Raw genomic sequence first — 13,137 nt, 5'->3', positions numbered from 1 at the left:
AGGATGACTCAGTTTTCCATCCTTCCAAGGTTGGTAAAATGATTTTTGGGGGCAATATGCTGATTCTGTAACCACTTAGAGAGGACTGTAAAGCACTATGAAGCGGTATATAAGTGTAAGTGCTATTGCGTTGTTTAGTGACCCTTCACAGAGTGGTGATGAAAATGTAACTTTACGACCAACCCTCACTGGGTTGGTCATTTCCCAGATGTTTAAAGTGAAGGAAAGTTGAAGTAAGATTATAAGGATAGTTGTGGCTTCACTTAGTGATCACTTTTCTTAACCAAGTTTCCAGTTTCAGTTGTGGCCACTTAACAAGGACTACTTGCCATGCAAATTACACCATTTAGTATTGCTCAATTTTAATGTAACCTTGTATACCTTTTAGAAGCATTAGCATATAAAACACTGAATAACTAATGCCTTTGTTTTCTCTCAGGATTTCTTATTCCAGTACTGAGAAATTGAATTTTGGAAATATTCCTCCTGTTTGTGGATTTCTTATACTTCACACTGTCAATATTGCGGTTCTTGAAAATATTGACTTATTTTGCTGTTAGTCTTGCAATACATCCAAGGAATGTACAATGACATCAGCAATAGTTCACAATGGAAGCTCAAGCCTGGAATTTGACAGCAATGGAGTACAGATTCAAGGCAAGGTCAGAAAATAGGAGAAGCTGTATGTTCTTCATGTAAATTCAAAATGTATTTTGGAAAGAAGATAGATCAAATGTATGGATAGTAGTAGTTAAGATATTGGGCTAGAACTGTGGGGCAGTCTACCCTCAGTCATGGGACAATTACTACCGTACCACTTAGTCCAGCTAATCTCACAGGATTCCTTCTGCAGAGAAAAAAATAGAAGACAGAGCACTTGGTATGTTGCCTTGAATTTCCCAGTGAGAGGTAGGATATAAATCTAAAAATAATTTAATGAAAAACCAAAAATCTTGAATAAATTTAATTATTTCACTGAAATTAAAGAATTTTCCAGAACGCTGCTACTACACTCCAGCATTGGGAAAATCCTCTTATCTGACAGCAACTGAGAGAACTTTTTTTACTTATCTACCCACTCTGTGCTCTCTCCACGCCCCCTTTTGCACCCGAATCCCCAGTCTTTCTCTCAGTTGCTGACACACTGGGAGGATTTTCTCTGTGCTCTGAGTGTTGCGTTAGGCCTTTTGGTTATTTTTGATTAGCCCCCTTTTTTATTTCTCCCTTTTTTCGGTTGAGTTTAGGTTTCTCTGAGTTCCTGTGAGTCTATCAGCTGCTCGTCGGTTTCGTGCCCAGGGAGCTGGGTCGTGCCGACTTTCGCGCTTCTGCGCCTGCTGCTGCCGGCTTCTGTCCCTGAGGGGCGGATCCGGTAAGGTTATTCTATTGCCGGGGAGGTCGGGGCTGACTGGATCGCTCCCCGACTCCCGTGTGAAACAGCGAGCCGGAACGGAGGTATTTGCAGGAGCGGCTACCGGCTCGCTGTGTGTAGTGGCGTGACTCATCCAGCGGCCGTCCCGTCAGGCTTCTGCGGGCGGCGCTGTGACTGGCGGTGTTTTCGGCCTCGGAGCTTCGGCCGTAAGCGATTGCTGAGGGGGGGGGTGTGGCGTGGCTGTCGGAGCTCGCTACCCTCCCGCCGTACAAAGCCGCTCCAGTCTCCATCCCTGATTGGCGTCCGCGTGTGAGCGGCGCCAGGGGGAAAGCGCTCCGCCATCCTTCAAAGCTCGGGCGGCCCGCCATTTTATAACTGCGCCACCAACTTGCGGCCGCCATTTTGAGCCATTAGGGCGGCCGCCATTTTGGGAATCACCTCGTGGCAGCGCGGACCCTAATTAGAGGGCCGCAGCCTTTTCTCTGAGGTCTGACTGGCTGAGTCTCTGCCCCGCCCTGGGCATTGACTCGGAGGAGGAAAAAGGGGGGGGGAGCGTTTATAGCTCACCCCATTTGCAGCCTTTGTGCAAGGCTTTCCCACACACCTGGACAGAGACAGGGGTGCCCTGGTTCTTGGCGTGGCAGGAGTGCCAACACAGCTTGTTGGGGCATAGTGTTTGCCCAGAGCGGTAACCAGACTTTTAACTCATCATTCAATTAATCCAATCATTCAAATAATTAATCAATCAAGCTGATATTTATTGATTAAGTAATCAAAGCAACCAGTCATTCAATCAACCAATTAATTAACCAAACAAGTATTCATCCAATCAATTTATCAATTAATCATCTGTCAATCAATCAATCAATTATTGATTCATTATTTATTATTTTTACAAATCCATCTGTCTATCAATTGATTAATAATTACTATTCAGCTTGGGGCACTCTCACCATGGCGGACTGTTCGTTCTCCTCAGACAGTGATCAGGAGGTCAGCCCTGTCAGATCTAAGTCCCGCAAGAAACAATCGGGCAAACGCTCTGAGTCTGGCGGTCACAAGTCCCGCCACTCTAAGACCTCCTCTGCCGCTGAGAAGGATGCTCTCAGGCGTCATAAGGCTTTGGAAAAGAGATGTGAGAAGGCCAAGCAGGCGTCAGCTTCTTTGGTCCGTGGTGATACGGGATCCGCCCACCAGGCTGTTCCTGTTCCTGACCTTTCGGAGCGGAGAACGGTCCAATCCGGTTCCTTGGCTTGGCAGAAGGGCGTGTCCCAGTCGATGCCTGATGTTTCCTCAGCGGGTTTAGAGGCCTTTCCGCCCCCTCGGCGCCAACCTTCGGCCACTTTCACGCCTACAGCAGCGGGACTCCGAGAAGTGGACAATCCTCCGCCTCCGTCTCAGTTTGACTTCCAGACGATGTTGTCAACAGCGTTGGCTTCTATTATGGCGGCCGGAGCGCAGACAGCGGCCCAGACATCGGCGGCGGGGACTTCGGGCACGTTGGCCTCTTCAAGCTCTCGCAGGGCTCGTTCCCCCTCGCCTCGTGAGTCTGTTTCGTCTGAGGGCTCGGGCCATGACGAGGAGGGCCCCGATGACCTCGAATTCTCTGAGGATGAAGGTCTGGTACCTGACACTCCAGCCTTCACGGGCTTGTTTCGTCCCTCACTATTTAAGTCCCTCCTTCACAAGGCTCATTTGACTACTAATCTGGGTTCGGTGGGAGCACAACCCCCGACTACCCCGTCTGAGACCGGTCCTCATGATGCCCTGTTTAAGCAAGTCAAGCAGGAGAAGGACTTTATTCCGTGCCCTCAACTGTTCGCGGATGTTTTGCAAGCGCCTTGGGCCCAACCAGGGTCGTCCACTGCACCAAGCAATTTAGATAAGAAGCTGTTCTGTGCGGCGCCCGAGCTTGAAGCCATGTTGGACGTGCCCACTGTGGATACACCGGTGGCGTCTCTCACTTCGCATTCGATGGTCTCATCCGATCCGCTGGAGGGGCTCAAATCGGAGGACAGGCGCACCGAATTGGCCTTTCGTAGGTCTCATCAAGCCGTGGCCTGGACTGTTAGAACTGCCACGGCTACTTCGTTCTTCAATAGGGCCTCTTTGATCTGGTTACGCCAACTTCAGGAACGCCTCCCTCCAGAGGATACCCGCTTGCGCCACGATATTAACAAGATTATTGCAGCCACAGAGTATTCGGCGGATGCTTCGTTGAACTCTGTCAAGTTTGCATCGCGGGCGTTAGCGACTTCTGTCACATCGCGACGCCTTTTCTGGCTACGGCCGTGGAAAGCCGATGTGAAAACCAAGTGGAAGTTGGCGGCGGCCCCGTATAAAGCTCCGAACTTGTTTGGCACGGCATTGGAGCCGATTCTTGTGGAGGACAAAGACAAACGCAAAATTATGCCCTCGTCCCTTCGCAGACAAGACAGGCGTTACACCCCTTACACGCAACGTCAGCCATTTCGTTCCTACTCGGGGCAGGGAGGCCCCTCGACTTACCGGCAGTCGTTCCAGGCTCCAGACCGCTTCTCCGACAGACAACGTTTCAGAGAGCGTGGCAGATCACAGTCCTCCTCCAAGCGCCCCTATCGCGGATCCACTTCTAGGCCCTTCAGAAGGGGCAAATGACTCACCGACTCCGGGACCAGTGGGAGGACGTCTCCGGGCCTTTTGTCATCGGTGGGCCCGGTCCACTCCGGACGAGTGGGTGCGTCGTACTATTTCGGAGGGCCTCGCAATCGAATTCACGGATCGGCCCCCACGACGGTTCATCCGGTGTCCAGTTTCCCTGTCCACAGACTCTCGCAGCCTGATGGTGGAAGAGATAGCACACCTGCTGGAGATCCGCGCGATAGAACCGGTTCCGTTGGACCAGCAGGGGACCGGCTTCTATTCGATACTATTTTTGGTTCCCAAAAGTTCGGGAGGGGTCAGAGGCATTCTCAACCTCAAGGAGTTGAATCGGGCGGTACGTTACCGTCGTTTCAAGATGCATTCTCTTCGGTCCATTCTGGCTTCTATTCGCCAAGGGGACCTGATGCAGTCGGTGGATTTGCGAGAGGCTTACCTGCATGTTCCAGTGCTTCCTTCGCATCGACAGTTTCTGCGATTCGAGTATGCGGGCAGGCATTACCAGTATTGTGCAATGCCGTTCGGTCTTTCCTCGGCTCCCAGGACTTTCACCAAACTGGTGGCGGTAGTGGCCGCGTATCTCAGTACCGTTCCGGTGAGGGTGTTATGTTACCTGGACGACATTCTGATCCTGTCCTCGTCCAGGGCACAAGCGGCGCAAGACAGAGACACGGTGCTTTCAGCGTTCCGAGAGCACGGATTCTCCATCAACTTGGACAAGAGCCAGCTCGTTCCCACGACCGCGATTCTACACCTCGGGACCCTGATAGACTCCGAGAAGGGTCAGGTTTTCCTGTCTTCAGAGAGGGCGAAAAACATCAAATCGCTTGTGGGCCAAGTGCTGACCCGGAGGAAGGCTCCTCTATTGACGCTGTCACGTTTGTTGGGGAAGATGGTCTCGTGTTTCCGTGTTGTTCCGTGGGCACGCAGACATTCTCGTCCACTGCAATGGCTTCTGCTTCCATTCCAGAGAACAGGCAGTTCCAACTCCACAAGGACGGTGTTCGTGCCTCCGCGAGTCAGAATGTCACTGTGTTGGTGGAAGTCGTCGGCCATCCTGCAAGGTTGCAGTTTTCTGGAACTAGACCGGGTCGTGATCACCACCGATGCCAGCCTCCATGGCTGGGGAGCCCACCTGGGCGCCCAGGTGGGTCAAGGACAATGGTCTCCAGAGGAACGTGCACAGAGCATCAACCTATTGGAACTTCGAGCCATTCGTCTCGCCCTTCTGCATTTCCGGTCGCTGGTTTGGGGTCGTCATGTCCTGATTCTCACGGACAATACATCTGCCAAAGCGCACATAAACCGGGAAGGGGGGACGAAGTCACAGACGCTGATGCTCGAGTCGACACGTCTGTTCAACTGGGCGGAGAGGAATCTGGAGTCCATCCTCGCAGACCACATTTCCGGGGAAGCCAACACACGAGCGGATTGGCTCAGCAGGGAAGTGATAGACCAGGCCGAGTGGCAGCTGCTTCCCAGTCTATTTCAGGAGATTTCTCTTCGCTTCGGACGGCCTCTGGTAGACTTGTTCGCCAGTCCGACCAACGCCCAACTTTCCCGGTTCATCACTCGGTATCCGACTCCAGCGGCAGAGGACACAAACGCTCTGCGGTGTCGTTGGCCAGCGGGTCTACTATATGCCTTCCCACCCGTCACTCTGATTCAGCAGGTGGTTCGCAAGATGATAGTGGAGAGGGCGGAGATATTACTGGTGGCTCCACATTGGCCCCGCAGGCCATGGTTCGCAGATCTTGTGGAGTTTTCGGTGACAGACCCGTGGGTGATTCCTCCACATCGGATCGTGCTGTGTCAGGGGGCCATTCGTCATCCCGAGCCCCAATGGCTGCAGTTGGCCGTCTGGCATTTGAGCGCGTCCTCTTGAAGAAAGGCCGTTTGCCGGATACGGTGATTGGTACAATTCAGTCGGCCCGTCGACCATCCACGACGAGGATCTACGAAGCCACGTGGAGAGCCTTTTGCCGTTGGTGTGCGACTGCTCATGTGGATCCTACGTCTGCAACGGTTCAGGATGTCCTCATTTTTCTACAGGCGGGTTTGGAACGGGGTTTGTCTCCTGCCACTCTCAGGCGCCAGGTGGCGGCCCTGGCCACTGTGTTATCCTGTCCACCGTACACTTCCTTGGCTCATCATCCGTGGGTGAAGGGGTTCCTTCATGGAGCTACGAACCTGAGACCGCCTACGGTTCATCGTTATCCCACTTGGGATTTATCTTTGGTTTTGCAGGCTCTCACTTTGTCTCCGTTTGAGCCGCTGGGTTCCACTTCACTTAAGTTTCTGTCGTTCAAAGTTGCATTTCTCCTGGCGATCACGTCGGCTAGACGCATTTCTGAGCTCGCTGCCTTATCCGTCAGGAAAGATTTGTGCATTTTTCATGCTAACACTGTGGTCCTGAGGATGGATCCTGTTTTTTTGCCCAAGGTTAACTCGTGGTTTCACCGGGCGCAGGAATTAGTGCTTCCGGATTTCTGCCCGTCGCCGAGACATCACCGGGAGGTTCTCTGGCACACTCTGGATGTGCGCAGGGCGTTGAGACGTTACATGCGTAGGACGGCCGAGTTTCGGAAGACGGAAGCCCTATTTGTTTCATTCCATCCTGCATCCATGGGTCAGAAAGTGTCGTCGACCACGATTGGTCGTTGGATTAAGGCCTGTATTGCTGCTGCTTATGAGAATCAGCGTCGTCCTGTTCCTGGGAACATTCTGCCTCATTCTACGCGGAGTGCGGCTACTTCTGCAGCCTGGGCTACCCAGGCTTCTGTGTTGGACATCTGTAGGGCGGCTACTTGGACTTCCTTGTCGCCTTTCATAAGACATTACCGTATTGATGCCTACGCTTCGGCTGAGGCGTCTTTTGGGCGACGAGTTTTGCAAGCAGTGGTGGCTGGGTCCTCTGAGTTGGATAGTGTTTTGCCCGACCCTGGAAGTTAGGCTTGGGTATGTCCCAATGCTGGAGTGTAGTAGCAGCGTTCTGGAAAATGGACATTGACTTACCTGAATGTCCTTTTTCGGAACGCTGCGTATACACTCCATTTCCCTCCCTTTCTTTGTATGTTGGTTTGTGGTGGTTTTGTGTTAATAAATTTTGTTGTAGTTCACCTATGGTGTCTTCGTTCAAGACTGGGGATTCGGGTGCAAAAGGGGGCGTGGAGAGAGCACAGAGTGGGTAGATAAGTAAAAAAAGTTCTCTCAGTTGCTGTCAGATAAGAGGATTTTCCCAATGCTGGAGTGTATACGCAGCGTTCCGAAAAAGGACATTCAGGTAAGTCAATGTCCATTCTCTCTTGGCCCAATCCACCTTACAGGGTTGTTGTGGTGAAAACAAGAGACAGGAGTATGTTCACCAACAGGAGTTGAACAAAATGTATTTTAAAATAATATAAAAATATTAATAGTATAAATTTGAACCATGCTATTTTTTCTATTCTGATTATTTTTACTAATGTACCTAGTCACTTCCAAGTTATGAAAATAAAATGCTAGTACATTTAAAATTACATGTTTTTCCAAGACTTGGTACACATTTGGTGAGAAGTTAATAATGCTTGCATGTTTTTTACACTGGTGTATTTTCTCAAATTCATACCTTATATCCAGACTGATTTGTAAAATGATATTAAAGACATAGCTTTACAAACAGAAAACATTGCTTGGATTGAGATGATGATATTATTCACATCTTTCTCACTGTGTTCCATAGGAGAATGAAGCAGTTTCTGAATATCCAGCAGTGATTGTAGAGCCTGTACCATGTGCCAGAGTAGAACAAGGATATGCTGCACAGATTTTTGTTTATGATGATGAAACTTACCTGCTACAAGATGTTGCAGAAGAACAAGAAATCGAGACTGAAACTGTGAAAACAGGTAGACCTTTAAATACTTTGCCAGAAATGACTTATTTGGTCTGTTCAACATTTTAATTACAGATTAAAATTCGCCCTGTTCCATTTAATAGGAGCAATAAGTAAAAACCAACAAAACCCTATGAAATCTAGAACTTAATAAGTTCACTGTTAACATATGATGCACCACATACCAGCTGAATTATTTCCTGTGTAATTTTTCAGTTTGTATTCCAAAATATAGATAACATCTGCTGAGATACTTGCTGTTTTTGTTTCAGTAATAGCATTTTGCAAAAACTAAATATATAGTCAATCCTAATTTATTTGGATGTAAAATTATTTTGGTATTTTAATATAATGCTAGTTACTTTGTATTCTTAGATCAGTGATGGGTAACCTTTTCCGGACCGAGTGTCCAAAACATGCGTGCGCGCAATTGCATGCACGCCGACCTGAACCCCTAAAATGTGTGTGTGCCCCCCGCACACACCCCCACGCATGCATGCGTAGCCCCCCGCATACAACTTGCCCATCTGCGCATGCGCGGCAGAGACCCGATGACCAGCTGGCCGGTGGGAGTTGCGCGCGCATATGTGGCAGAGCTGAACTGGGGTGACGGCTCACGTGCCCACAGAGAGGACCTTACGTGCCATCTGTGGCATGCGTGCCATAGGTTCGCCATCACGGTCCTTGGTAGTATGATAGGAAATATGAAATATTACCTTTTTATAAAACAATACACGTAGACCTCGACTTACAGCAGTTCATTTAGTGACTCTTCAAAGTTACAGCAGCACTGAAAATAGTGACTTATGACCATTTTTCACACTATGACCATTACAGCATTCCAATGGTCACATGATTTACATTCAGATGCTTGGCAACTGACTCATATTTATGATGGTTGCAATGTTCAGGAGTCATTTTGAGACCTTCTGACAAGCAACATCAATGGAGAAGCCAGATTTATTTAACATTGTACTAATTTAACAACTGCAGTGATTCATTTAACAAATGTGGCAAGAAAAGTTGTAAAATAGGAGAAATTCACTTAGCACATTTTTCACTTAACATAAATTTTGGGCTCAATTGTGATTGTTAGTTGACCACATTTGGGGCCAGAATTTCTATTGTTTAGCAAGGTGACTGTAAAGTGAGTCACACCCAGTTTCGCGAACTTTTTTGCCACTGCAGTTGTTAACTGAATTAAGTGGTTGTTAAGCAAATCCAGATTTCATATTGACTTTGCTTGTCAAAAACCAGCTGAAAAGGTTGCAGATGGTGATCATACGATCTCAGGGTGCTGCAGCCATCATAAATGTATGCTGGCTGCTGAAATTTTGACCGGGTTAGGGTTAGGGTTAGGGTCATAAGACTGGGGATGCTGTGACAGTCATAAGTGCAAGGACCAGTCATAAGTCACTTTTTTCAGTGCTGTTGTAACTTTGAATGGTTGCTTAACGAATAGTTCAGGACTATCTGTAACTTGTAGTCTGCATTTTCATAAAGAAAAACTGTAATTTCAAGATTTGTTGTTGTTGTTAGTTGCGAAGTTGTGTCCGACCCATTGTGACCCCATGGACAATGTTCCTTCAGGCCTTCCTGTCCTCTATCCCCCGTAGTCCAGTTAAGCTCACACTGACTGCTTCAGTGACTCCATCTAGCCACCTCATTCTCTATCATCCCTTTCTTCTTTTGCCCTCAATTGTTCCCAGCATTAGACTCTTCTCCAGTGAGTCCTCCCTTCTCATTAGTTGGCCAAAGAATTTGAGTTTCATCTTCAGGATCTGGCCTTCTAAAGAGCAGTCAGGGTTGATCTCCTCTAGAACTGACCAGTTTGATCGCCTTGCAGTCCAAGGGACTTGCAGGAGTCTTCTCCAGCACCATAGTTCAAAGGCCTCAATTCTTTGGTGCTCAGCCTTCCTTATAGCAATAGCACTTAGACTTATATACTGCTTCATTGTGCTTTACAGCCTTCTCTAAGCAGTTTACAGAGTCAGCATATTGCCCCCAACAATCTGGGTCCTCATTTTACTGATCTCGGAAGGCTGGAAGGCTGAGTCAACCTTGAGCCTGGTGAGATTTGATCTGCCAAACTGCTGGCAGCTGGTGATCAGCAGAAGTAGTCTGCAGTACTGCACTCTAACCACTGTGCCACCGTGGCTCATGGTCCAACTTTCACAGCCATACATTGCAACTGGGAAAACCATAGCCTTGACTATATGCACTTTTGTTGGCAGAGTGATGTGTCCGCTTTTTAGTATGCTGTATAGATTTGCCATAGCTTTCCTCCCCAGGAGCAAGCATCTTTTAATTTCTTGGCTGTAGTCCCCATCTGTGGTGACCTTGGAGCCCAGGAAAATAAAATCTGTCACTACTTCCATTTCTTCCCCATCTATTTGCCAGGAATTGAGACGGCCGGATGCCATGATCTTAGTTTTCTTAATGTTGAGTTTTAAGCCAACTTTTGAACTCTCTTTCACCTGCATCAAGAGGCTCTTTAGTTGCTCTTCACTTCCTGCCATTAGAGTGGTATCATCTGCATATCTGAGGTTGTTGATATTTCTCCAGACAATCTTAATTCCAACTTTTGATTCATCTAGCCCTGCCTTTCTCATGATGTGCTCTGCATATAAGTTAAATAGACAGGGCAACAGTATACAGCCTTGCCAAACTCCTTTCCCAATTTTGAACCAATCAGTTATTCTGTGTCCAGTTCTCAATGTTGCTTCTTGACCTGCATATGCTGTAGGTTTCTCAAAAGACAAATAAAATGGTCTGGTACATCACAACAAATACTTAATTTGTTGTGATCCACACAATCAAAAGCTTTAAATAGTCAATGAAGCAGAAGTAGATGTTTTTCTGAAATTCCCTAGCTTACTCTATGATCCAGCGTATGTTGGCAATTTGATCTCTAGTTTCTCTGCCTCTTCGAAATCCTGCCTGTATTTCTGGGAGTTCTCGGTACACATACTGCTGGAGCCTAGCTTGTAGGATTTTGAGCATAACTTAGCTAGCATGTGAAATGAGTACAATGGTCCGATAGTTTGAACATTCTTTGGCATTGCCCTTCTTTGGAATTGTAATGTAAACTGACCTTTTCCAATCCAGTGGCCACTGTTGAGTTTTCCAAATTTGCTGGCAAATTGAGTGTAGCACTTTTACTGCATCGTCTTTCAAGATTTTGAATAGCTCAGCTGGAATACTGTTACTTCTACTAGCTTTGTTGTTGCTCAGACTTCTTAAGGCCCATTTGACTTCACATTCCAGGATGTGTGGCTCGAGGTCAGTGACCACCCCATCGTGGTTATCAGGGATGTTAAGCTCATTCTTGTATAGTTCTTCTGTGTAATTTTGCCACCACTTCTTAATCTCTTCTGCCTCTGTTAGGTCCCTGCCATTTTTATCCTTTATCATGCTCATCTTTGCATAAAACGTTCCCTTCATATTGCCAATTTTCTTGAAGAGATCTCTGGTCCTTCCTATTCTATTGTTTTCTTCTATTTTGTTGCACTGTTCATTTAAGAATGCATTCTTATCTCTTCTAGCTATTCTCTGGAATTCTTCATTCAATTGGGTGTATCTTTCTCTTTCTCCCTTGCCTTTCACTTCCTTTCTTTCCTCAGCTATTTGCAAAGCTTCCTCAGACAGCCATTTTGCTTTCTTGCATTTCTTTTTCTTTGGGATGGTTTTAGTTGCTACCTCCTGTACAATGTTGCGAACTTCTGTCATAGTTCTTCAGGCACTCTGTCTATCAGATCTAATTCCTTAAATCTATTTGTCACCTCTACTGTATATTCATCAGGAATATGATTTAATTCATACCTGAGTGGCCTAGTGCTTTTCCCTACTTTCTCCAATTTAAGCCTAAATTTTGCAACGAGAAGCTCATGCTCTGAGCCACAGTCAGCTCCTGGTCTTGTTTTTACTGACTGTATAGAGCTTCTCCATCTTTGGCTGCAGAGCACATAGTCAGTCTGATTTCTGTGTTGACCGTCTGGTGATGTCCATGTGTAGAGTCGTCTCTTGGGTTGTTGGAAAAGAGTGTTTATTATGACCATTGTAGTCTCTTGACAAAATTCTATCAGCCTGTGCACTGCTTCATTTTGTACTCCAAGGCCAAACTTGCCTGTCATTCCGGTTATCTTTTCGCTTCCTACTTTAGCATTCCAATCCCCCATGATGATAAGGACATAATGTTTTGGTGTTAATTCTATAAAGTGGTGTAGGGCTTCATAGAACCGGTCAACTTCATCCTCTTCAGCACCAGTGGTTGCGGCATAGACGTGGACTACTGAATGGTTTGCCATTCAAACTGAGATCATTCTGTCATTTTGGGGATTGTATCCCAGTACCACTTTTCTTACTCTTTTATTGACTTTGAAGGTTATTCCATTTCTTCTGAGGGATTCTTGCTCGCAGTAGTATACTTGATGGTCATCTGAAATTCCTGTCCATTTTAGTTTGCTGATTCCTAAGATGTCAATGTTCAGTCTTGTCATCTAGTTTGACCACGTCCAGCTTACCTTGATTCATGGTTTTTACATTCCAGGTTCCTATGGAGTATAGATCTTTACAGCATCGGACTTTCCTTTCACCACCAGATACATCCACAGCTGAGCGTCCTTTCGGCTTTGGCCCAGTCGCTTCATTCTTTCTGGCGCTACTGGTACTAGCCTTCCCCAGTAGCATATTGGACACCTTTCGACCTGAGGGGCTTATCTTCCAGCATCATATCTTTTTGCCTTTTGGTACTGTCCATGGGGTTTTCATGGCAAAGATACTGGAGTGGGTTGCCATTTCCTTCTCCAGTAGATCGCGTTTTGTCAGAGCTCTCTGCTATGACCTGTCCGTCTTGGGTGGCCCTGCACAACATAGCTCATAGCTTCATTGAGCTACACAAGTCCCTTCACTACAACAAGGCAGTGATCCATGAAGGGGTAAGATTTGTTAGACCCCTTTATTTAGTTTTTGCTCTGTGTAAGCAAACCTTAAAAGAAGGTGTTAGTCAATTAATGTATTGACTAATTACTACTTATGGTTCGAACAAGTTATGATTAACTGAGGGTACATCTTGCAGGAAGTAATACATCATAGTTTATAGATGAATAGTAACTAGATTCACATTGTACACTGAATTGTACAATACACTACAGTACTCAAAATCAATGATATATGACAATAAAACCTCAATTTAACATGGCAGAAGGTATTCTTTATATCTGAAAAGATGTCAATTTACATCATTTACACAATT

General features: G+C 46.8%; 1 protein-coding gene across 1 annotated transcript in view; it reads left to right on the top strand.

Annotated features, from left to right (window-relative positions):
- Positions 1-13,137, top strand: part of ELF2 (E74 like ETS transcription factor 2) — a 59,305-nt gene that overhangs the window by 17,276 nt on the left and 28,892 nt on the right. The window contains exons 2-3 of the mRNA XM_070948305.1: positions 440-662; positions 7,731-7,896. Of these exons, the coding sequence (XP_070804406.1) occupies positions 588-662; positions 7,731-7,896 (241 nt within the window). The 5' untranslated portion in view covers positions 440-587. The remainder of the gene's footprint in view (positions 1-439; positions 663-7,730; positions 7,897-13,137) is intronic.

This window comes from Pituophis catenifer, unplaced genomic scaffold (genome assembly GCF_029215685.1).
Source record: "Pituophis catenifer annectens isolate HBS135680 unplaced genomic scaffold, rPitCat1.0.hap2 SCAF_8, whole genome shotgun sequence".
Taxonomy (NCBI): domain Eukaryota; kingdom Metazoa; phylum Chordata; class Lepidosauria; order Squamata; family Colubridae; genus Pituophis; species Pituophis catenifer.
Note: the sequence above shows the minus strand (reverse complement) of the source record. Positions and strands in the feature narration are given on the sequence as shown.